The sequence below is a fragment of the Gadus chalcogrammus genome, chromosome 19 (genome assembly GCF_026213295.1).
Source record: "Gadus chalcogrammus isolate NIFS_2021 chromosome 19, NIFS_Gcha_1.0, whole genome shotgun sequence".
NCBI classification, from domain to species: Eukaryota; Metazoa; Chordata; class Actinopteri; order Gadiformes; family Gadidae; genus Gadus; species Gadus chalcogrammus.
The window spans coordinates 18,531,231-18,555,952 of record NC_079430.1 but is presented as its reverse complement, the minus strand read 5'-3'; the positions used below and the strand labels follow the sequence as shown (position 1 = coordinate 18,555,952).

Genomic DNA, 24,722 nt, shown 5'->3' with positions numbered 1-24,722 from the left:
TATACCTAATTAAAGACCCATATTCTAGGCACTTTTTTTCACACTTGATAGAGAAATCCTGAGGAATTCGATCTGGACTGGAAGCCATCACCCATCGTGCTCATATACCCCGGCCAGTTGAAGAACGTCCACAATTGACCGGGAACAGATAATAACCTAACACCAAGCACACACACACACACACACACACACACACACACACACACACACACACACACACACACACACACACACACACACACACACACACACACACACACACACACACACACACACACACACACACACACACACACACACCGTGACCCACATTTCGGATAGAGGTGGTGTAGAGGCCTACACACAGCAGGTGCAGCTCGTTATTATTCATTGCGACTCTTTCGGATTCGTCTCCACCGTAGCTGTGATTACTGACTCGTTTTGTGATTGCTACACACAAAATAGGCCATTCGGAGATGCACTTGTGTTTTAGCTTTCAGATTTAGATCAATTATTTTCCAAATGTCTGATTATGAGCCACTTGGGTCATAAAGCTAAATCCGGGCCGGCTCTCATTTCAATTCCCTAGGCGAGATAGGCATTTATCTCTTTTATAAATTAAGATTACTTCTCAAACAAACAATTAACAAATTAACAAATATGTAAACAAATCAAAAAAGCTGAACATCATAACTTGTGATAAACAGGTAGGATAACGTTAAGACAATAAATCCTCAAGCAAGAAAACTTTGCACTGTTCGCAGAGAACATTAAGAACTTACAAAGAAGTTAAAAATAGACAAAGCAATATTTTTCCATGAAAGAATTATGTGCAGTAAAAGTCACCAAAGTCCGACAGTCCTAGTCAAGAATCAAATATTCTTTGCTTCAACATGTATTGGAAAGGAGAGAGAGAGAGAGAGAGAGAGAGAGAGAGAGAGAGAGAGAGAGAGAGAGAGAGAGAGAGAGAGAGAGAGGAGAGAGAGAGAGAGAGAGAGAGAGAGAGAGAGAGAGAGAGAGAGAGAGAGAGAGAGAGAGAGAGAGAGCGGTAGAGAGAGTGAGGAGTATAGAGGGAGGGATTGATGTTGAGTGTGTAGGAGAGAGAGTGAGATGTGAGGGCTGAGAGTTCTAGGTCGGGGAATGGGGCGTGGTATCCCCATGGTTACGACCCACGCCATCTTTGTGATAGTTTTCTAGCAGTCGTTGCGTATGAGCAGATAATTCTTGAGTGTATCTGGACGGTTATAGAGATGATAAAGTTTGCCCAATCGCAATCAAAAAGGTGTCACTGCTACTGCGGAGTATCTAGCTATACTATAAATACAAAAACATATTGGGCTTTCCTTCACTCGTCCTCCACTCCTCCTCCTTTCCCTGTTTTCTAAACTGAAGGCTTGGACGGTTGGACCTCATCATTGTGGAAAACTCAGATCGCTCTTTGATCGGTAAGTCTCAGACTTGTTGTGTTGCGTATCAAACAGTGATCTGTATAGATCAGTCTATGGAGAATAAAAGTAATTCATATCCGTACATTCTCATTAATACATACATTAATCTGGCATCATCTGGAAAAAAAGGAATTATTGCAGCCCGGAAAAAATGACGTGTATTCGTGTGCGCTATCCATCAGTGTGTAGACAGTCTTACTCATCTCTCTAATGATATCATGAACCCATCAGGCTCCACACATCATCATCATCGTGCATCACTTGTCAATGTGAAATTTGGCCTACTTCTGCACCACAGCCTGGATGCAGAGAGCAGATGCTATTACATTTACTTACAATAACACTTAGAATACATTTTTACGAAAGCCACTTACAAATGAGGCTGAATTCATTTTAAGTAATACTAAGTTGTAAGAAGCTACCAATTTTTTTCCCGACCTGCTGTTTCAAACAAGTGGAAAGGATGCAGGGAGGCTAGCAGGGTTTAGCATTTATTGACAATTATAAGCGGTAGTGCAATAGTTACATTACCAACAAAACCTTTCTAGTGCTTTCTAATTTCAACAGCATTAGTACACCTCAAATCTCTTTACGTTCCTTGTTCTCACCTTCCTAATACATTTAGAAACTCAACTTGGCGTTGTGAATATTGAGATTCAGGCTCTCAGCGCATTGTAGGAAAGAACCGCAACAACAACATCCTCATCGTCAACAACACCCACATGGGATGAACCGAGAGCCTACCTTAGCTAACGAGGTCCCTGGGCAGTCGGGGTTCCGTGTCGCAGCCGAGTGGTTGGTTTCCTCTCTGGCGCTTTGCCTCGGTGAACATTTGATTGGCTTTTGATGGAAGTGTAAGCGGGGAACCTAGATGCTAACCCTAGCCCTTGATTTGAACTATGTGTCCACCTGTGGTGTAACAAGTTTAATACGATATCGAGGTTTCTCTCAGATTTGTTTTTCTTGATTGTATAAATAATAAATACTGTATTCTCATATTTTGTAACTTAAGCAGACGTTTTTATCCAAACCGACTTCTTCAAGATACATGTCATTAAAGGGATATGCAGAGATATCAATAGATTGGCATTTTCTTGTTTGTTTTATCAAGATTCCGATTTTTTTTCAAATTCAAAATGCGTAATTTTGCATCCAGAAGGGGAGATTGCAGGGTTAGCAATTACTTTCTGTTAGCCACTTCCATTGACTTTCAGAGTTACAGCTCTGGTTGATGGGAAGGGAAATAGATTACAAATCACTTTCCAATGATTTCCAATGTTCTTTGAATGGGGGCACACTCAAAACGAGTTAGTAACATAATAACATAACAACATGGGTTTGTATGCATATAGGTTTTATACATAGAAATCCTGCCCAAATTGTCTATGTCCTATTCTGTACATGTGCCGCCTCTTATTCTCTGTGAATGATAATAAGCAAAGCTTGATTTCCTTTGTCCTCCATTCCTTCGCCTGAACTCTCTTGTTGAGTGAAAAATAATTTCTGCCTGCCACTACCTCGAGACATGCTTGACTGACAGTACATCTTTCGGAAAGCGCTTATCACCTTTTTCGACTTCTCTTACATTGAAGGCCCGAGGGCAATCGTTGCAGAGGCTTAAGCAAGTGGAGAGATCGCCTGTGAAGTGATTGATTTACGATGAAGACTTGCTAAATGAGTGGAGCTCTGTAGTGGTCACTTACAGGTGACCTGCCGAGTTGGGCGCTCAATCAGTCAGGACTTGTTCTGAAAATTACACCCTACCTTTTTTAATGTCCCTCGACAATTACCAGTTGCCTATTCTTAAGTCAATTAAAAACATTTTTATACTGTTAAACTTAATATTCTTTATCTTAATGCTGTTGCTGCATTTTTGCATATTCAGTTTGTTCGCAGTTTAACAACCCTGCAAAGTACAACATACTAGCTAACTGAAGCAACCTAATGCAATGTTCCAAACTAGCTACATGTAATAGCCCAGCCAAATGCAATAACTTAGTAAGCTACAGAGACCTCGCCAACTGTTATTACTTTTCTCAATGTAACTGGCTAACTGCCATTACATAAAACCAATTGCAGGACAGGGGTTTGTGTGGGTGTATCAGTTTACAGTGATAACTCTATATGACTGTTGATTTGCAACGCATTGATAATGTTGAAAATGTTTTAATATTCAGCGAATATTTATATTTAAAAAATTATCTTTGAATTAGTAAATGTGTTCTGTGTTGTGTTTTATCAAGGTCAACCATGTCGGAAAGTTATCTGATGGGCTTTTTAGTCCTCTTTCTATCAATTCTTCAGACTGAATCAACTATCAGAATTGTCAACTCAATCAACGACCTGAAGAAAATCCCCTTCGACCAATCGGTGCCCCAGCACAGCCTTGTGCTGCTCCACTGGTTTGCCAACACCATAGAAATAGACAACAACGACTTGATAGAGCTGATCTTTGAAACAAGCAATGGAGACTATGGCACACATCACTATGGAAACTATGAGGGAGTCCTGGATCCAGTGCCCTTCGGCCACCGGTACTAGACCCTCGGCAACATCAACCCCATGATCAACAATCAGAGAAGGTCTTTGCCCTCTTATTACACCAATGACCTAAACCATCTGTTGGGGCGTGAAGTCCTGAACAGGGCTTGCATCATATTCACACTCTCATCCCAGAACACCATCGGCCAGGTGTACATCACACAGCACTACCAGAACAGTCAGGGTCTGGGGTCTGGGTACGACCCAGTGCACACCTACCGGATCAGCATCAACCTCTTGAGGGAGCTCAGAGTCTTCTCCTTGGACCTAAGAGAACACTCCGAGCTGTCAGAGATCGGAGGCGACTTCGGGAGCAGCATCGGCAATTCCGAATCTCACTTTAAAGGAAACACGACTGTTCTGGTAGTGCTGTGTGATGTGTTCGAGCAAGCGAACGTTGTGTTCGAGCAAGCGAACGTTATGGATCAGCATCAACCTCTTGAGGGAGCTCAGAGTCTTCTTCTTGGACCGAAGACAACACTCCGAGCTGTCAGAGATCGGAGGCAACATCGGAAGCGGCATCAATGACCACGAACTTTCGTCTGTAAGAAAAACGTGGGGCCAGCTGGCGTGTGTCGGACTGCTGTTGTTCATCGTGATCAACGAGAGGAATTTGCCTTGCAGACTCAACAGAGCTCGAGAACCGAAGCGTTCTCCAAAACGTAACGTTGGAGAACCGAAGCTTCCTCTGAAACCTAACGTTCGAGTACCGGAGAGTCCTCCGGAACATAACGTTCAAGCATTAAACGACTACAACTACATCCAACCTAATCAGGACTGGGACAATGATAAATGTTGACCTACAAAATACAAGATACGCAGAGTAATATTAGGAATAATGATAGGAATAACCATAATAACAATAATGATAGCCTATAAGAAATATAATGATAATAACATAATTCCAGAATTTAATTGATACTGCACTTTTCAAAAGCAGATTACAAAGTGCTTGACAGAATAGAATGAAACAAGAAGAAAGTACAGAATAAATTATGGATAATACAGGGAGGAGTGATGATAGTGCTCTACAAGAACCAGCGGGACACCAGTGGGGAACCCTTGAAATATCAGTTCAACTAAAACGCTATCGGGACAGGCTCCACAACAACATACGTTTTTGCATTTGCTCTACCAGGGTGGCAGACAATATGTGAACAATATCTTAACAATTGTAAACCTATGTTAACTCCAGGGAAACACGGTTGTATCTGGTAATGTATTGATCCAGATGTGTTTAATCAATCTTTAAATGAGAATGATTCAGACCGGGTAAATGTTTTGCACATGACAAATCAAGTACTGCTGGGTGTGTGTGTGTGTGTGTGTGTGTGTGTGTGTGTGTGTGTGTGTGTGTGTGTGTGTGTGTGTGTGTGTGTGTGTGTGTGTGTGTGTCTGTCAGATTCAGATTCAGATTTTATTTGTCACATACACAATACATTGCAGTGAAATGAACCAGTTACATTCCGTCCAAGAAACATAAAAGACAGTGTGGGGAGACAGGACGGAGAGACTGTCAGGCGCTTGTTCAACAAGAACCATGCAGCCCGCGTTAGATAAGAACGTTTAAAAAGCTAAACAAGAGGGTGACCAGGGGAACAATACCCCAAACGATGCTCCTTTAAGGGGGGCACAGTGTAGGGATTAGCAAAAAAAAACACCTCAACACATAAGCATCAAATCAAAAACATCACAAACACATATGGGAGGGGGGAAGGGAGTTGGGAAGGGGAGGTGTCACAACTCAGACACCGGGAGGCGGACGCAGCCGACAGGCGCATCACATCACTCGCGGCATACTGTGCTGCAACGAGGGAAGGGGAGGGGGAGGGAGTCCAGTAGGCGGTGAGTCCAGGGGGTGTGTGTGTAATCTGTCTTGTGTGCGTGTGTGTGTGAGCTCAAGGACTCCATCTCCAATGGACTCAACAGTGTCTCTCCCATCTTGGTGACGAGGACACGGCCGTCGCCGTGGAGGAGACGACCTCGAAGAGTTCCGACCAGAGACAAAGTTCACAGGAGGTGGAGGGTGGGGGGAAGGGTGGCAGGGCTTCTGTCTGCATAACAACCAGGGGAGTGGAGAGATATCAGCCTTCCAAGGCCGAAGTGGGGCAGCCGAATAAAGATAACGATTGCTTTGGGTCAGGCCGACTCTGCAATTTTTTGCCAACCTTAAAGTCTCTCTGATACTCTCTGTAGTGTTCCATTTCCAGAATCCAAAAAGCCACACACAATTGTGTGTGTGTGTGTGTGTGTGTGTGTGTGTGTGTGTGTGTGTGTGTGTGTGTGTGTGTGTGTGTGTGTGTGTGTGTGTGTACGTGTACGTGTACGTGTGTATGTTTGTATGTTTTATGCTTATAAATAAGTGTTTTTTCATTTTCTCTGTACAATTAGGAAGTACAATCATTATGTGCCTGAATAAATGTATCTTAATCTGTAAGATTAAGATAGTGTGAGCAGTGTGGTAAAGCCGTTTTTATCTCGGGTCCAATTCCTACGTTAGGGCGCAGGAGCGAGTGTTTTAGTAGACTATTAAGCCTTAAAACTTGTCTTCGGGCCAATTCCGGGGAAATGAACGTGGGCTTCATTGAAAATGTCGGTGTGTTGTGGGACAGAGAGTCGCTCTACTCGAGGGATGGATTACATCCAAACGTGAAAGGCTCACGCCTGCTAGCAGCTAACCTTCACTACACAGCGACATGCAGCCATTGCCGTGTCCGTCCTCGAGGATGACTGCCTCTCTCAGCCATCTGTCCACTTCCGGTTGAATCTACGAGCCCTCTGACAGAGAAAGTTAAACAGGGTTGTATTTAAAGCCACAACAGATCAGGACTACGAGCTCAGACGACGGCAGACAGGATTCCACACCAATACTGAACCGTAGCCTAACAGGTAAGCAGCTCACACCTCAAAACTAACGAGACATTGATTTTAATTTAATATTTTCGAAATTAAGAACTATATGTACGGATTTGTATTCATAATCCACTATGTGTCAGGGTCACAATGTGTGATTTGTTATTATCTATATGTATTTTTTTATTAAACTAAGTAACTTATTACCACAACAGGTTTTATAACTAATAGCAGGACAGGGGTCTGTGTGGGTGTATCAGTCAATAGTGATAGCTTTTTTTGACTATTATTGTAAATGCTTTTTTAACTGCCATTATTATCTATCTATCTTACTATTTTTTTTGCATATGTTTTCTTTTACTTATCTATTATCTTATTTTATTGGATGACAATGTTTATACGTGAAACACTTTGAGTCTGCCTTGTGTATGAAAAGTGCTATATGAATAAAGTTGCCTTGCCTTGCCTTGCTGAAATTGTAAATCATTTATTTGGAACTGTTAAAAGGAAGTTTTCCTGTTATTGAAAAATAATGCACATCCTTGGAACTTTATGATCAAACAGAATCTAGTATTTAACAATTCATGGTATCCTAAGATGAATACACAATTAATAGGATTACGATTTTTAAAAGTCAATTGTCCGTATTGAAAAAACTTTTCCTTGAATGTTTTTTGTTGCGTTTCTTCAAGGTTGACCATGTCGGAAAGTCATCTAATGGGCTTTTTAGTCCTCTTTCTATCAATTCTTCAGACTGAATCAGCTATTGGAATACTCAATTCAATCAACGACCTGAAGAAAATCCCCTTCGGCCAATCGGTGCCCAAGCACAGCCTTGTGCTGCTCCACTGGTTTGCCAGCACCATAGGATTTGACAACAACGACGCGATAGTGCTGACCTTTGAACCAAACCACGGAGACTATGGCACTCATCACTATGGAAACTATGAGAGAGTCCTGGATCAACTGCCCTTCGGCCAACGGTACTACACCCTCGGCAACATCAACCCCATGATCAACAATAACGGAAACTCTTTGCCCTCTTACTTCACCGGTCAAATAAACCATCTGTTGGGGGGTGAGGAACTGAACAGGGCTCGCATCATATTCGCACTCTCCTACCGGAACACCATCGGCCAGGTGTTCATCACACAGCACTACCCGGTCAATCAGAATCAGGGGACTGTGTATGACCCAGTGCACACCTACCGGATAACCATCAACCTCTTGAGGGAGCTCAGAGTCTTCTCCGTCGACCGAAGACAACGCTCCGAGCTGTCAGAGATCGGAGGCAACATCGGAAGCGGCATCAATGACCACGAACTTTCGTCTGTAAGAAATACGTGGGGCCAGCTGGCGTGTGTCGGACTGCTGTTGTTCATCGTGATCAACGAGAGGAATACGCCTTGCGACAGAGCTCGAGAACCGAAGCTTACTCCAAAACGTAACGTTCGAGCAAGCGCAATTTGGTACACATCTGTGAATCTTCCGGAAAACAACTTCAACTACAGGCAACTTAATCAGGACTCGGATGATGATCAACCTTGCTATACATGTCCTTCTGTGTTCAAGATATGCGGAGTAATAGTAGCAATAATAATAGCAATAACCATAATAACAATAATAATTATATACATTGAATGAATTATGTTTTTTTATTTCTGTGAAATGCCAAACCTGTGGCCCATCCCATATAGGATTACAGGACACCGATATAACTGCACAAAGCGTGCAGTTCATACAAAATCCAAAACACACCATACAATACATTTCATCCAGCACCGAATAAACACACTTAATATAAAGAGACATATCCGGTTATATGTTGATCCAGATGTGTTGTCAATCTTTAAATGACAACGATACAGACGGACAGGTTAAATGTTTTGCACTTGATAATTACTGTTGAGTGTGGGTGTGTGTGTGTGTTTTATGCTTATAAATAGGTGCTCTTTCATCTTCTCTGTACATTTTGTAGGAAGTACAATCAGTAAGTGCCTGAATAGATGTATCTTAATCTGTATATCTTTGTTAATAGGTTTAATGCTCAATAAAGGAGACAATTAAATTAGAGATGTTTGATGTTCGCAAACAAAAACACTGTTTGCGATAACGAGTTAAAGGGACTGCCTTCATTATTATTATTATTATTCTGCACTGGGAGTGAGGGCGGGCGGTACCACTACAAGTTAGTAGGGGTGTTCCCGTGTGGGATGATACATTTTTTCCAGCATTTGGCTGTGCTACTAGGTAAAAATAAAAATAAGGTAAAATTCAAGACCTGAATGACATTGGATGACAGTGAGTTCACCGACAACCAGCAAGGACACCTGGAATTAAATACAAAAACACTGTTTTCAATAGCGAGTTATGGTACTTCCTTATTATTATTATTATTATTATTATTATTATTATTATTATTCTGCTCTGCAGGTGAGGGTGGGCGCTACCATTACATGTTTGTAGGGGTGTTCCCATAGGAGGGAATGTTACATTTGTGAATACTTGAAATATGCAGAAATACAGTGAGGGCTCTGAACTTGATTATTATGGAAGCATGATTCTCATACATGTATGGTCAATACTTTAGAGTTAAGTTGAAAGATCTCTGTAATGTTTTTTTTTTAAGTTTGTAGGCTTACTTGACAAATGTGTAAGCATTTTTGGATCTTAGGATCACCGGGCCCTATTTTAACGGTCTGAAACGCAAGTGGGAAGCGCAAAGCGCAAGTAGCTTTGTGGGCGGTTCTACGGCGCTATCGCTATTTTACAGGCGGATACACTCACTCGCGGTAAAACAATGTTTTTCACGATCAAATACTCATCAATCCTAAAAGTTATGGGCATGTAGGCCTACACGATGTCTCTGTCAAGAAAATATGTGTTTGCTGTACGGTGCAGATGCATTTATTTAAAAGTACAACTTATTACCGCTGCATCAGCTGTTCTTTCCCAAATTATTTACCAAGAATGTGCGGCTAGGTAGATGAGAGAAGCAAAGTGTATGCGCGAGGTGCACAAGCAATCCGTATGCATCGCATGCGCATGTATGCATCCGCCCTTAAAATAGCATCTGAACAACGCGCCACTGACTTTAAACCAGGTATTTCCTAGTCAGTAGCGCAATGGTATTCAGAAACGGCAAAATACCGTTTGCGCCAGAACACGCCTCCTCCTTCCGCCGAACCGCCCCTTGGGGCGCATGATCAATCCCTAATTTACCGGCGAGTGGCGGTGGTGGGAAAAGAACGCTCTGCGCCAGTTGTAAACTAGCAACGACACATGCGCCCAGTGCCGCTGCTAGCTATTTTGGGGCCCTAAGCATAACTCCTTTATGGGCCCCCCCCCCCCGAATTCCCCCTACCAGCCCCCTGTGCTGGATTGTTGACCGGGGGGGGGGGGGATTGTTGACGGGGGGGGGGGGGGGGGGGGGGGTCATGTGCGGCTCCTAACACTGGGCTGGTGGATAATTCAATATATATATATTTTTTTTGCCATGGGCCCCCCCTCTGCCTTGGAGGGCCCCCCTCCCTCTGCCTTGGTTTTAAGTTTGTATCCATAAATACAAACTTAAAACCAGAAGTAAGAATTAAATTTTTAATTTTTAATTTTAATTTTTATTTTTTGGGGGGCCCCTCAGGACTTGGGGCCCTACGCGTAGCGCGTAGTGCGCGTTATGGGAGCGGCGGCACTGCATGCGCCAGTGACTAAGTCACTTGCGCCGGATGCAAGATAGGGCCCTTAGAGTTTAAGAGGTCATCGATGGGAAACGTTGTATTCTAACAATTTTCTAAATTCAACAATTCAGAAAGAATCTTGGTTATATCTTCCAAACGAAACCGAATATTTAATCACTGAACGAAAGTTATGGTAAAAAAATTCACATTTCTTGCAACGATTGTTATTAAAACCCATTTAATGCTGAATCAATATGAAACATTGCATTTTTCATTGAGATGAAAATAAATGTCAGTCGTCTTGTTGTATTCACAGACTGACAGAAAAATGTGACGTGGACGCCCGCATATAGAAAAGAACAGGTCAAAAAACATCGCATTTTAAGAGCATTTATTGTAAAACGACTACGTATTCCGCGAAGTGTTAAGACCTGAATGACATTGGATACCAATTGTCACACACCAACAAACCAAACCAGTCAGAACACACTTCTGGGTGTGTTGACAACAAACATTGTACGACTACAATTGGTTCCACAGAGAATGTGGGCGGACTTCCAAAATTCCAATCATGCCACCTTTTATGCCAAGTGACATACAACTTAAATTGTACCTCTTTGAAACAGGTTCTAACATCAGTTGCCCGCCCCAAACAAGAGAAGGAAGGACTATTCAAAAATCAAGAGTTTAATTTACGGGGAAATAGAAAGTTAAGCAGGGTCGTATTTAAAACCACAACCGATCAGGACTGCGAGCTCAGACGACGGCAGAAAGGATTCCACACCAATACTGAACTGTAGTCTAACAGGTAAGCAGCTCACACCTCAAAACTAACGAGACATTGATTTTAATTGAATGCTTTTTAAATTCAGAACTATATGGGCAGATTTTGTGTTTATAATCCACTACGTATCAGGGTCACAATTTTTGCTTTATTATTGTATATATTTTTATTCTCCAATGAAGTAAGTTTTAACCACAACAGCTTTTATTACTAATAGCAGGACAGGGGTTTGTGTGGGTCTAGCAGTTGATAGTGATAGCTCTATTTGACTGTTGTTGCTGGATTTGTAGATTATTGATTTGGAACTGTTAAAAGACAGAGGTGTCCAGTTATTGGAAAATAATGCACACCATTGGAACATTATGACCAATCAGGATAAAGTATTTAACATTGCATGGTATACTAAAATGTAATAAACAATGTTTCACAGATGATCTATATAAAAAAATGCAATTTTCTTTAAATTAGTAAATACAATACGGCTTTATTAATCCCACTAGGGGCAATTTGTTTGAGCAGATTGTTGTACATACAGTAACATACAAACAACAAATACACATGCAAAACTACGGAGCGTTTAGTAGTCAAATTGAACGACTTGGAATGGCGGTTAGTTCTACAAGCAGGTAAAGCATAACAACGCCCTGATGGCAACAGAGGAAATTCACTTGCAAGAACATAAGAAGCCAAAACCACTACTGCTTTCTGGAAGATTTTGCCGATTGTAAAAAAATATCTCAAGTCCCTTTGTTGTTTAAATGTGTTCTGTACTGCGTTTTTTCAAGGTTGACCATGTCGGAAAGTCATCTTATGGGCTTTTTAGTCCTTCTATCATTCCTTCCTACTGCATCAACTATTGGACTTCTCGACTCAATCAACGACCTGAAGAAAATCCCATTCGGCCGATCGGTGCCCAAGCACAGCCTTGTGCTGCTCCACTGGTTTGCCAACACAATAGAATTGACCAACAACAACAGGCTAGAGTTGAACTTTGACCCAGACCAAGGAGACTATGGCGCTCATCACTATGTAAACGTTCCGGGATTCCTGGATCCGCTTCCCTTTCGCCACCGGTACTTCACCCTCGGCAACATCAACCCCTTGATCAACAATCAGAGAAGGTCTATGCCCTCTTATTTCACCAATGACCTAAACCGTCTGTTACGGGGTGAGGTACTGAACAGGGCCCGCATCATATTCTCGTACTCGTCCCAGGACACCGTCGGTCAGGTGTTCATCACACAGCACTACCAGGCCAGTCAGGGTCTGGGGACTGGGTACGACCCAGAGCACTCCTACCGGATCAGCATCAACCTCTTGAGGGAGCTCAGAGTCTTCTCCTTGGACCGAAGAGAACACTCCGAGCTGTCAGAGATCGGAGGAGACTTCGGGAGCAGCATCGACTATGACAAACTTTATTCGTTAAGAAACACGTGGGGCCAGCTGGCCTGTGTCGGACTGCTGTTTTTCATCGTGATCAACGAGAGGAATACGCTTTGCGACAGAGCTCGAGAACCGAAGCTTACTCCAAAACGTAACGTTCGCGCAAGCGCAATTTGGTACGGATCTGTGAATATTCCAGAAAACAACTTCAACTACAGGCAACTTAATCAGGACTCGGATGATGATCAATCTTGCTATACATGTCCTTCTGTGTTCAAGATATGCGTAGTAATAGTAGGAATAATAATAGCAATAACCATAATAACAATAACAAAAATATACTATTAATGAATTATGTTTTTTTATTTCCGTGAAATGCCAAACAAGTGGCCCATCCCATATAGGATTACAGGACACCGATATAACTGCACAAAGCGTGCAGTTCATACAAAATCCAAAACACACCATACAATACATTTCATCCAGCACCGAATAAACACACTTAATATAAAGAGACATATCCGGTTATATGTTGATCCAGATGTGTTGTCAATCTTTAAATGACAACGATTCAGACGGACAGGTTAAATGTTTTGCACTTGATAATTACTGTTGAGTGTGGGTGTGTGTTTTATGCTTATAAATAGGTGCTCTTTCATCTTCTCTGTACATTTTGTAGGAAGTACAATCAGTAAGTGCCTGAATAGATTTATCTTAATCTGTATATCTTTGTTAATAGGTTTAATGCTCAATAAAGGAGACAATTAAATTAGAGATGTTTGATGTTCGCAAACAGAAACACTGTTTGCGATAACGAGTTAAAGGGACTGCCTTCATTATTATTATTATTATTATTCTGCACTGCGAGTGAGGGCGGGCGGTACCACTACAAGTTAGTAGGGGTGTTCCCGTGTGGGATGATACATTTTTTCCAGCATTTGGCTGTGCTACTAGGTAAAAATAAAAATAAGGTACATTTCAAGACCTGAATGACATTGGATGACAGTGAGTTCACCCACCTCCAGCAAGGACACCTGGAATTAAATACAAAAACACTGTTTTCAATAGCGAGTTATGGTACTTCCTTATTATTATTATTGTTATTATTATTATTATTATTCTGCTCTGCAAGTGAGGGTGGGCGCTACCATTATATGTTTGTAGGGGTGTTCCCATAGGGAATGTTACATCTGTGAATACTTTATGTATGCAGAAAATCAGTCAGGGCTCTGAACTTGATTATTATGGAAGCATGATTCTCATACATGTATGGTCAATACTTTAGAGTTAAGTTGAAAGATCTCTGTAATTTTTTTTTTTTAAGTTTGTAGGCTTACTTGACAAATGTGTAAGCATTTTTGGATCTTAGGATCTTAGAGTTTAAGAGGTCATCGATGGGAAACGTTGTATTCTAACAATTTTCTAAATTCAACAATTCAGAAAGAATCTTGGTTATATCTTCCAAACAAAACCGAATATGTAATCACTGAACGAAAGTTATGGTGAAAAAATTCACATTTCTTGCAACGAATGTTATTAAAACCCATTTAATGCTGAATCAATATGAAAACATTGCATTTTTCATTGAGTAGAAAATAAATGTCAGTCGTCTTGTTGTATTCACAGACTGACAGAAAAATGTGACGTGGACGCCCGCATATAGAAAAGAACAGGTCAAAAAACATTTATTGTAAAACTACTACGTATTCCGCAAAGTGTTAAGACCTGAATGACATTGGATACCAATTGTCACACACCAACAAACCAAACCAGTCAGAACACACTTCTGGGTGTGTTGACAACAAACATTGTACGACTACAATTGGTTCCACAGAGAATGTGGGCAGACTTCCAAAATTCCAATCATGCCACCTTTTATGCTAAGTGACATACAACTTAAATTGTACCTCTTTGAAACAGGAAACATGAGTTGCCCGCCCCAAATAAGAGAAGGAAGGAAATCAAGAGTTTAATTTAAGGGGAAATAGAAAGTTAAGCAGGGTTGTATTTAAAACCACAACCGATCAAGACTGCGAGCTCAGACGACGGCAGAAAGGATTCCACACCCTTACTGAACTGTAGTCTAACAGGTAAGCAGCTCACACCTCAAAACTAACAAGACATTGTTTGCTTTTTTATTGTATATATTTTTATTCTCAAATTAAGTAAGCTATAACCACAACCGGTTTTATTACTAATAGCAGCAGGACAGGGGTTTGTGTGGGTGTATCAGTTGATAGATAGCTCTATCTGACTATTGTTGCTGGATTTGTAAATCATTGATTTGGAACTGTTAAAAGACAGAGGTGTCCAGTTATTGGAAAATAAAGCATGCCCTTGGAACATTATGACCAATCAGGATAAAGTATTTAACATTGCATGGTATACTAAAATGTAATAAACAATGTTTCACAGAAAAAAATGCAATTTTCTTTAAATTAGTAAATACAATATGGCTTTATTAATCCCACTAGGGGCAATTTGTTTGAGCAGATTGTTGTACATACAGTAACATACAAACAACAAATACACATGCACATCTACGGAGCGTTTAGTAGTCAAATTGAACGACTTGGAATGGCGGTTAGTTCTACAAGCAGGTTAAGCATAACAACGCCCTGATGGCGACAGAGGAAATTCACTTGCAAGAACATAAGAAGCCAAAACTACTACTGCTTTCTGGAAGATTTTGCCGATTGCAAAAATATCTCAAGTCCCTTTGTTGTTTAAATGTGTTTTGTACTGTGTTTTCTCAAGGTTGACCATGTTGGAAAGTCATCAAATGGGCTTTTTAGTCCTCTTTCTATCAATCCTTCGTACTGAATCAACTATTGGAATTCTCAATTCAATCAACGACCTGAAGGACATCCCATTTGGCCGATCGGTGCCCAAGCACAGCCTTGTGCTGCTCCACTGGTTTGCCAACACAATAGAATTGACCAACAACAACAGGCTAGAGTTGAACTTTGACCCAGACCAAGGAGACTTTGGCGCTCATCACTATGTAAACGTTCCGGGATTCCTGGATCCGCTTCCCTTTCACCACCGGTACTTCACCCTCGGCAACATCAACCCCTTGATCAACAATCAGAGAAGGTCTATGCCAGGGGTGCCCAACCTTTTTTGACCCAAGATCTACTTTTCAAGTAGCCAACCTCCCGAGATCTACCAGCAAACCTACCTTCAAGCGGGGGGGGGGGGGGGGGGGGGGGGGTAGAGAACAATTGTTGACGGGGGGGGGGGGGGGGGGGGGGGGGGTTGTATCGTGAACCTACGGACTTCAGTGGGGGTTTCATTCCGTCTGCGCACGGCACCTTCTCAACGATAATCAATAATCTTCCTCCCACTCAGGGTGAAAATGGTAGGTCTTAGCTTGTTTCCCCTCAGCCATGCCAACGTTTAGGAGTGTGTAACTACTGTTGACGGCTTTCAACTGCTGTTAACAGCACATGCGCTACCGCGCGTATATGTCCCGCGCAAATTTAATTTCATTAAAAAAAAAAAAAAAAAAAAGTTTTTTTTTTTTTTTTTTCCACCCCTCGCGATCGACTTGGGATCTGTCGGCGATCTACTGGTAGACCGCGATCGACTGGTTGGGCACCCCTGGTCTATGCCCTCTTATTTCACCAATAGACTAAACCATCTGTTAGGGGGTGAGGTTATGAACAGGGCCCGCATCATATTCTCGCACTCCCAGAACACCATCGGCCAGGTGTACATCACACAGCACTACCAGGCCAATCAGGGTCTGGGGACTGGGTACGACCCAGAGCACACCTACCGGATCAGCATCAACCTCTTGAGGGAGCTCAGAGTCTTCTCCTTCGACCGAAGACAACACTCCGAGCTGTCAGAGATCGGAGTAGACTTCGGGAGCAGCATCGGCAATTCCGAACTTCACTTTATAAGCAACACGTGGGGCCAGCTGGCGTGTGTCGGACTGCTGTTGTTCATCGTGATCAACCAGAGGAATATGCCTTGCAGTGCCAACAGAGCTCGAGAACCGAAGCGTCGTCCGGACCATAACCTTCGAGGAGGCGCAACTCCGCCAATGTACAATCTACAAAGCTACAACAACTACAGGCCGCCTCCTCAGCCCCGGGGGGAGGATCAATGCCTTACAGTAATATTAATAATAGCTGTAGCTGTATATGTATACAAATTCAGATATTAATTTCTGCATATTTCGACAGCAGATTACAAAGTGCTTGACAGGATAGGACCAAACCAGAATAAAGTACAGAATAAATGATAAATAATACAGGGAGGAGTGATGTCAGTGCTCTACAAGAACCGTCGGGACACCAGTGGGATCCTTCACTAGAGTACTGGGCCACACTGGGGAACCTTTGAAACATCGGTTCCACTAAACAAACGGCATCGGGTCAGGCTCCACAAAGGCATACGTTGTTGCCTCTTTCAGGGTGTCAGACAATATGCGAACAATAGCTAAACAATTTAAAACGTATGTTTTAAGCACACCCTGTAAATCGTTACATCCGGTAATGTGTTGATCCAGATGTGTTTCATTAATCTTTAAATTAGAACGATTCAGACAGACAGGGTAAATGTTTTGCATTTGACAATTACTATTGTGTGTGTGTGTGTGTGTGTGTGTGTGTGTGTGTGTGTGTGTGTGTGTGTGTGTGTGTGTGTGTCGGTGTGTGTGTCGGTGTGTGTTTGCGCATGTGTGTTTTTTATGCTTATAAGTGGGTGCTTTAAACGATTTTCTTTTCTCTGTACATTTGCTCGAAAGTACACTCAGTATGTGCCTGAAAAAAAAAAAAAAAATTCTGTATTTCTTCGTTGGTAGGCTTAATGCTCTCTGCATTAATTGAGACAATTAAGTGAGAATCTTCAAATTAAATGCAAAAACACTTACACACGATAGTGAATTACACGTAGGCTACTTCCTTATTTTTCTTCTTATTATTATTAATCCGCAATGCGAGTGAGGGCGGGCACTACCATTACATGTTAGTAGGTTTGTTCCAACGGGGAATGTTACATTTTGGTGGGGGGATTATTGGTGAATACTTTAAATATGCAGAATTACAGTGAGGGCTCTGAACTTGATTATGATGGAAGCATGATTCTCATACATTTATGTTTCATAATCTTAAATTAAACATTTAAAGATTTCTGTAATTGTTTTTTTCAGTCTGTAGGCTTACTTGATAAATGTGCAAGCATTGGCAAGTGTTATGTTTTGATTGCTGGATTCAATTTATTTGGCATATAATGCATGTATTTACATCCCACTTGTTCTTCAAAATCAGCACCCTTACTTTTGTAGTAACCTAGAACAAAATCAATAAAAACATTTTTGTTTATTTGTGTTTCTTACATTTTTGCTAGTGCTCCTAACCTTCTGAAGTTTGGAACACCAGGGCTACCAAGTAAAAAAACAATCCCAAGACCTGAATCACATTGGATGACAAAGAGTTCCCAAACCTCCAGCAAGGACACACTTGGTGCAAGCTGTTCTATTCAGTGTTAGAGTAACGAGGTGTTTTGAAGAACATTGGAAGACAGCCATTGGTCCCCAAGGGAATGCGGAAAGAAATCCAACGATCCAGTCTGAGAAAACGCCAATCATGGCAATTTTTACAAACCCCTCAAATCATATCGCTTCAAACAAAGTCTCCCCCCGCCCTTTCCTTTACTGTATGGTTACAGGAAATAAACAGAGTAGTTCCATTGTAGCCGCAATGACGCAACACTTAAGTGCCCCCCCAGCCGAAACAATGGCCAAGTTTGGTTTTCTGCGACAACATCGTCCATATCAACCAGCGTAGCAATGATAGAGAACTCACTTTAAAAACCGGTTCTAACACGAGCAGTAGTTCCTCTGTCACCACAATGACGCAACACTTATATCCCACCCCCCACCCGACAAGAGATCCAAGGATTCGTCACTCCTGCATCGAGAGTTTCATTCAGTGAAACGGGAAGCGAAGCAATGTTCTGCATTCTGTTTTCATCGGCACGACTAAAGGCCGGTTTATAGCCCTCCATGGAGTGCTGCACGTAGACCGTGGACCTATTAAAGAAAGGACAGCGGATAAAAAAAATGGCACCCTCTCATTCCTCTGAAAACTGCTCAATGGCGCAGGGCAACATCAAGGAGAGATTTGCTTCTGCATCATGGGAGCCAACCACGCCTTAGTTCATGACGTGCCGGATGCAGAAATATTCTCATTGTTTAGCATTGTTAGCATTGTAGCATCATAAGCGAGAGGTATGTCTACACATCCCTCAGCGACTTTAAGTGATAAATAGTCAACAAAGTGCCTAAGAACCATCAACGTCATTCATGTCAAGTAAAAGGAAGAACCTCGGACACGAGAAGTTAACGGAGGGCACTGAGCCCTCTCGGATGCCGGGCCGAAATAACGAATCCTTTCAGCTGCCCACCCCTCCTTCTCCTACAAACAACGGCTTATAAAACGCTTGAGGAGGCATTTTGAAAAGAGACAACCTACATTTTATTAATTCATGGTATAAAGATAATTCTGAACCTTTGATTGATATCCAGACATTTTTTTCGGAGACACATTCCTGTTCCCCAGTTGTATTGGAGGGAACGGAGATATCTATGTCTGGGCCCCTTGATTCGAGGTACCCGTCCACCGTCTGCTTAAACAGCTGCAATACCAGGCTTGGCCGCTGAGCACTTGTGGATTGCGGAAGCATGCACTGCTCCTGGGGGCTTGACGTAGACACGGAGAGCCCTCTCCATAGCGGGAGAGCCTGTCGGAGAACATCTCCGTAGCTTACGTACGCATCCAATATTTTTAACTATCCGTCGACGCAACAGAGACATTAAGGGCTGTGATTGGTCCTCTAACAAAATCATTTCCGGAATCACTTCTCTGGTTTGATTTTGCACTTTGGTTACTTTGTACATTGTTTACCTTGCAGGCTTGCACATTAAGGACCAATAAAACACCAAATAGGATTTGTAAAACTTTGGAAGTTTATTTACAAAACTATTCACGTGTTTTTTAGTCAACACATAAGATCAATCGGGCGGCAATTGCATTGCGGATCTGACATCCCGACGGAGAGCTTTGAATGCTCGAGGGGTCTCCATAGTTACGGAGACCGGATTCGAATTACGGATACGGAGTAGTTTACTTTGGCCTTACGCTACATGCCCACTGCACCGTCAGTCAACGGACGTGGGAAGGCGTGGCTGACTGATGGGGGATTAGTCTTTGCAGAGGCATCCGTCAGCCATTCAAATCACTTCGCCGGGTTCTTCCCGCTTCTTTCTGCTTGTTGCGGGGCAAGATTACCCGATTTCCCGCTTTCCAGTAAGTGCCTGAATAGATGTATCTTAATCTGTATATCTTTGTTAATAGGTTTAATGCTCAATAAATGAGACAATTAAATTAGAGATGTTTGAATTAAATACAAAAACACTGTTTGCGATAACGAGTTAAAGGGACTTCCTTCATTATTATTATTATTATTATTCTGCACTGCGAGTGAGGGCGGGCGGTACCACTACAAGTTAGTAGGGGTGTTCCCGTGTGGGATGATACATTTTTTCCAGCATTTGGCTGTGCTACTAGGTAAAAATAAAAATAAGGTAAATTTCAAGACCTGAATGACATTGGATGACAGTGAGTTCACCGACCTCAAGCAAGGACACCTGGAATTAAATACAAAAACACTGTTTTCAATAGCGAGTTATGGTACTTCCTTATTATTATTATTATTATTATTATTATTATTATTATTATTCTGCTCTGCAGGTGAGGGTGGGCGCTACCATTATATGTTTGTAGGGGTGTTCCCATAGGAGGGAATGTTACATCTGTGAATACTTTATATATGCAGAAATACAGTGAGGGCTCTGAACTTGATTATTATGGAAGAATGATTCTCATACATGTATGGTCAATACTTTACAGTTAAGTTGAAAGATCTCTGTAATGTTTTTTTTTTAAGTTTGTAGGCTTACTTGACAAATGTGTAAGCATTTTTGGATCTTAGGATCTTAGAGTTTAAGTGGTCATCGATAGGAAACGTTGTATTCTAACAATTTTCTAAATTCAACAATTCAGAAAGAATCTTGGTTATATCTTCCAAACAAAACCGAATATTTAATCACTGAACGAAAGTTATGGTGAAAAAAATCACATTTCTTGCTACAAATGTTATTAAAACCCATTTAATGCTGAATAAACATGAAAACATTGCATTTTTCCTGGAGAAGAAAATTTATGTCAGTCGTCTTATTGTTTTCACAGACGGAGAGAAAAATGTGACGTGGACGCACGCATATAGAAAAGAACAGGTCAAAAAACGTAGCATTTATTGTAAAACTACTACGTATTCCACGAAGTGTTAAGACCTGAATGACATTGGATACCAATTGTCACACACCAACCAACCAAACCAGTCAGAACACACTTCTGGGTGTGTTGACAACAAGCATTGTACGACTACAATTGGTTCCACAGAGAATGTGGGCAGACTTCCAAAATTCCAATCATGCCACCTTTTATGCCATGTGACATACAACTTAAATTGTACCTCTTTGAAACAGGTTCTAACATGAGTTGCCCGCCCCAAACAAGAGAATGAAGGACTATTCACAAATCAAGAGTTTCATTTACGGGGAAATAGAAAGTTAAGCAGGGTTGTATTTAAAACCACAACCGATCAGGACAGCGAGCTCAGACGACGGCAGAAAGGATTCCACACCAATACTGAACTGTAGTCTAACAGGTAAGCAGCTCACACCTCAAAACTAACAAGACATTGATTTTAATTTAAGGCTTTTTAAATTCAGAACTATATGGGCAGATTTTGTGTTTATAATCCACTACGTATCAGGGTCACATTGTTTGCTTTGTTATTGTATGTATTATTATTCTCAAATTAAGTAAGTTTTTACCACAACAGGTTTTATTACTAATAGCAGGACAGGGGTTTGTGTGGGTGTATCAGTTGATAGTGATAGCTCTATTTGACTATTGTTGCTGGATTTGTAAATCATTGATTTGGAACTCTTAAAAGACAGAGGTGTCCAGTTATTGGAAAATAATGCACACCCTTGGAACATTATGACCAATCAGGATGAAGTATTTAACATTGCATGGCATACTAAAATGTAACAAACAATGTTTCAGAGATGATCTATATTAAAAAATGCAATTTTCTTTAAATTAGTAAATACAATATGGCTATATTAATCCCACTAGGGGCAATTTGTTTGAGCAGGTTGTTGTACATACAGTAACATACAAACAACAAATACACATACACATCTACGGAGCATTTAGTAGTCAAATTGAACGACTTGGAATGGCAGTTAGTTCTACAAGTAGGTTAAGCATAACAACGCCCTGATGGCAACAGAGGAAATTCACTTGCAAGAACATAAGAAGCCAAAATACCTACTGCTTTCTGGAAGATTTTGCCGATTGCAAAATTACCTCAAGTCCCTTTGTTGTTTAAATGTGTTTTGTACTGTGTTTTTTCAAGGTCCACCATGTTGGAAAGTCATCAAATGGGCTTTTTAGTCCTCTTTCTATCAATCCTTCCTACTACATCAACTATTGGAATTCTCAACTCAATCAACGACCTGAAGAAAATCCCCTTCGGCCAATCGGTGCCCAAGCAAAGCCTTGTGCTGCTCCACTGGTTTGCCAACACAATAGAATTGAGCAACAACAACAGGCTAGAGTTGAACTTTGACCTAAACAATGGAGACTATGGCGCTCATCACTATGGAAACTATGAGGGATTCCTGGATCAGCTTCCCTTTGGCCACCGGTACATCACCCTCGGCAACATCAGAACATCACCCATGATCAACAATCAGAGAAGGTCTATGCCCTCTTATTTCACCAATGAATTAAACCATCTGTTGGAGGCTGAGGAACTGAACAGGGCACGCATCATATTCTCGCTCTCGTCCCAGAACACCATCGGCCAGGTGTACGTCACACAGCACTACCAGGCCGATCAGGGTCAGGGGACTGTGTATGACCCAGAGCACTCCTACCGGATCACCATCGACCTCTTAAGGGAGCTCAGAGTCTTCCGCTTGGACCGAAGACAAGAGCTGTCAGAGATCGGAGGAGACTTCGGGAGCAGCATCGGCAATTCCGAACTTCACTTTATAAGAAACACGTGGGGCCAGCTGGCCTGTGTCGGACTGCTGTTGTTCATCGTGATCAACCAGAGGAATGTGCCTTGCAGACCCAACAGAGCTCGAGAACCGAAGCGTCTTCCGGAACATAACTATCAAGGAAGATCAACTCCGCAAATGCACAATCTACAAAGCTACAACCACTACATGCCGCCCCCTCAGCCCCGGTGGGAGGATCAATGCCTTACAGTGTGCCAGGCACTGGGATTCTTATTATTATTATTACTATTTTTGATAATAGCTACAGCTGTATCTGATCCCAAATTCAGACATTAATTTGTGCAGCAGATTTCAAAAGCAGATTACAAAGTGCTTGACAGAATAGAACCAAACCAGAATAAGTACAGAATAAATGATAAATAATACAGGGAGGAGTGATGTCAGTGCTCTACAAGAACCACCGGGACGCCAGTGGGATCCTTCACTAGAGTACTGGGCCACACTGGGGAACCTTTGAAACAACGGTTCCACTAAACAAACGCCATCGGGTCAGGCTCCACAAAGACATACGTTGTTGCCTCTTTCAGGTGTCAGACAATATGGGAACAATATCTAAACATTTTAAAACGTATGTTTTAAGCACACACTGTAAATCGTTATATCCGGTAATGTGTTGATCCAGATTTGTTCCATCAATCTTTAAATTAGAACGATTCAGACAGGGTGAATGTTTTGCATTTGACAATTCAAGTACTACTGTGTGTGTGTGTGTGTGTGTGTGTGTGTGTGTGTGTGTGTGTGTGTGTGTGTGTGTGTGTGTGTGTGTGTGTGTGTGTGTGTGTGTGATGCTTATAAGTGGGTGCTTTAAACGATATTATTTTCTCTGTGCATTTGCTCGAAAGTACACTCAGTATGTGTCTGAAAAAAAAAAATTTTATCTGTATTTCTTCGTTTGTGGGCTTAATGCTCTCTGCATTAATTGGGACAATTAAATGAGAATGTTCAAATTAAAGGCAAAAACACTTTACGATAGCTAATTACGCGTAGGCTACTTCCTTATTATTATTATTATTATTATTATTAATCCGCAATGCGAGTGAGGGCGGGCGCTACCATTACATGTGAGTAGGGTTGTTCCAACGGGGAATGTTACATTTTGGTGGGGGGATTATTGGTGAATACTTTAAATATGCAGAATTACAGTGAGGGCTCTGAACTTGATTATTATGGAAGCATGATTCTCATACATTTATGTTTCATAATCTTAAATTAAACATTTAAAGATTTCTGTAATTGTTTTTTTCAGTCTGTAGGCTTACTTGATAAATGTGCAAGCATTTGGCAAGTGTTATGTTTTGATTGCTGGAGTCAATTTATTTGGCATACTTAATGCATGTATTTACATCCCACTTGTTCTTCAAAATCAGCACTCTTACCTTTGTAGTAACATAGAACAAAATCAATAAAAACATTTTTTGCTTATTTGTGTTTCTTACATTTTTGCTAGTGCTCCTAACTTTCAGAAGTTTGGAACACCAGTGCTACCAAGTAAAAAATTAATCTCAAGACCTGAATCACATTGGATGACAATGAGTTCCCCAACCTCCAGCAAGGACACACTTGGTGCAAGCTGTTCTATTCAGTGTTAGAGTAACGAGGTGTTTTGAAGAACATTGGAAGACAGCCATTGGTCCCCAAGAGAATGCGGAAAGAAATCCAACGATCCAGTCTGAGAAAACAACGCCAATCATGGCAATTTTTACAAAACCCTCAAATCATATCGCTTCAAACAAAGTCTCCCCCTGCCCTTTCCTTTACTGTATGGTTACAGGAAATAAACATTGAGTAGTTCCTTTTTAGCCGCAATGACGCAACACTTAAGTGCCCCCCCTGCCGAAACAATGGCCAAGTTTGGTTTTCTGCGACAACATCGTCCATATCAACCA

The 24,722-nt window shown here is 41.6% G+C and overlaps 2 protein-coding genes across 3 annotated transcripts; both read left to right on the top strand.

The window, feature by feature from the left end:
- Positions 1-6,548: 6,548 nt before the first annotated feature.
- On the top strand, positions 6,549-9,475 carry LOC130372750 (uncharacterized). The gene is made up of 2 exons (XM_056578906.1): positions 6,549-6,857; positions 7,514-9,475. Exon 2 carries the CDS (start codon positions 7,521-7,523, stop codon positions 8,463-8,465), a length of 945 nt encoding a protein of 314 aa, XP_056434881.1. The 5' UTR covers positions 6,549-6,857; positions 7,514-7,520; the 3' UTR covers positions 8,466-9,475.
- A 1,624-nt stretch (positions 9,476-11,099) lies between these two features.
- LOC130372751 (uncharacterized) lies at positions 11,100-24,225 on the top strand. Of its 2 annotated transcripts, none has more exons than XM_056578908.1 (2): positions 11,100-11,306; positions 12,068-14,273. In XM_056578908.1, the coding sequence occupies exon 2, from the start codon at positions 12,075-12,077 to the stop codon at positions 13,011-13,013; it is 939 nt and encodes a 312-aa protein (XP_056434883.1). In that variant the 5' UTR covers positions 11,100-11,306; positions 12,068-12,074; the 3' UTR covers positions 13,014-14,273. The 2 variants fall into 2 exon arrangements, with proteins under 2 accessions (XP_056434883.1, XP_056434882.1); XM_056578907.1 differs by lacking the exons at positions 11,100-11,306; positions 12,068-14,273 and adding exons at positions 21,221-21,407; positions 22,167-24,225.
- The last annotated feature ends 497 nt before the right edge of the window (positions 24,226-24,722 follow it).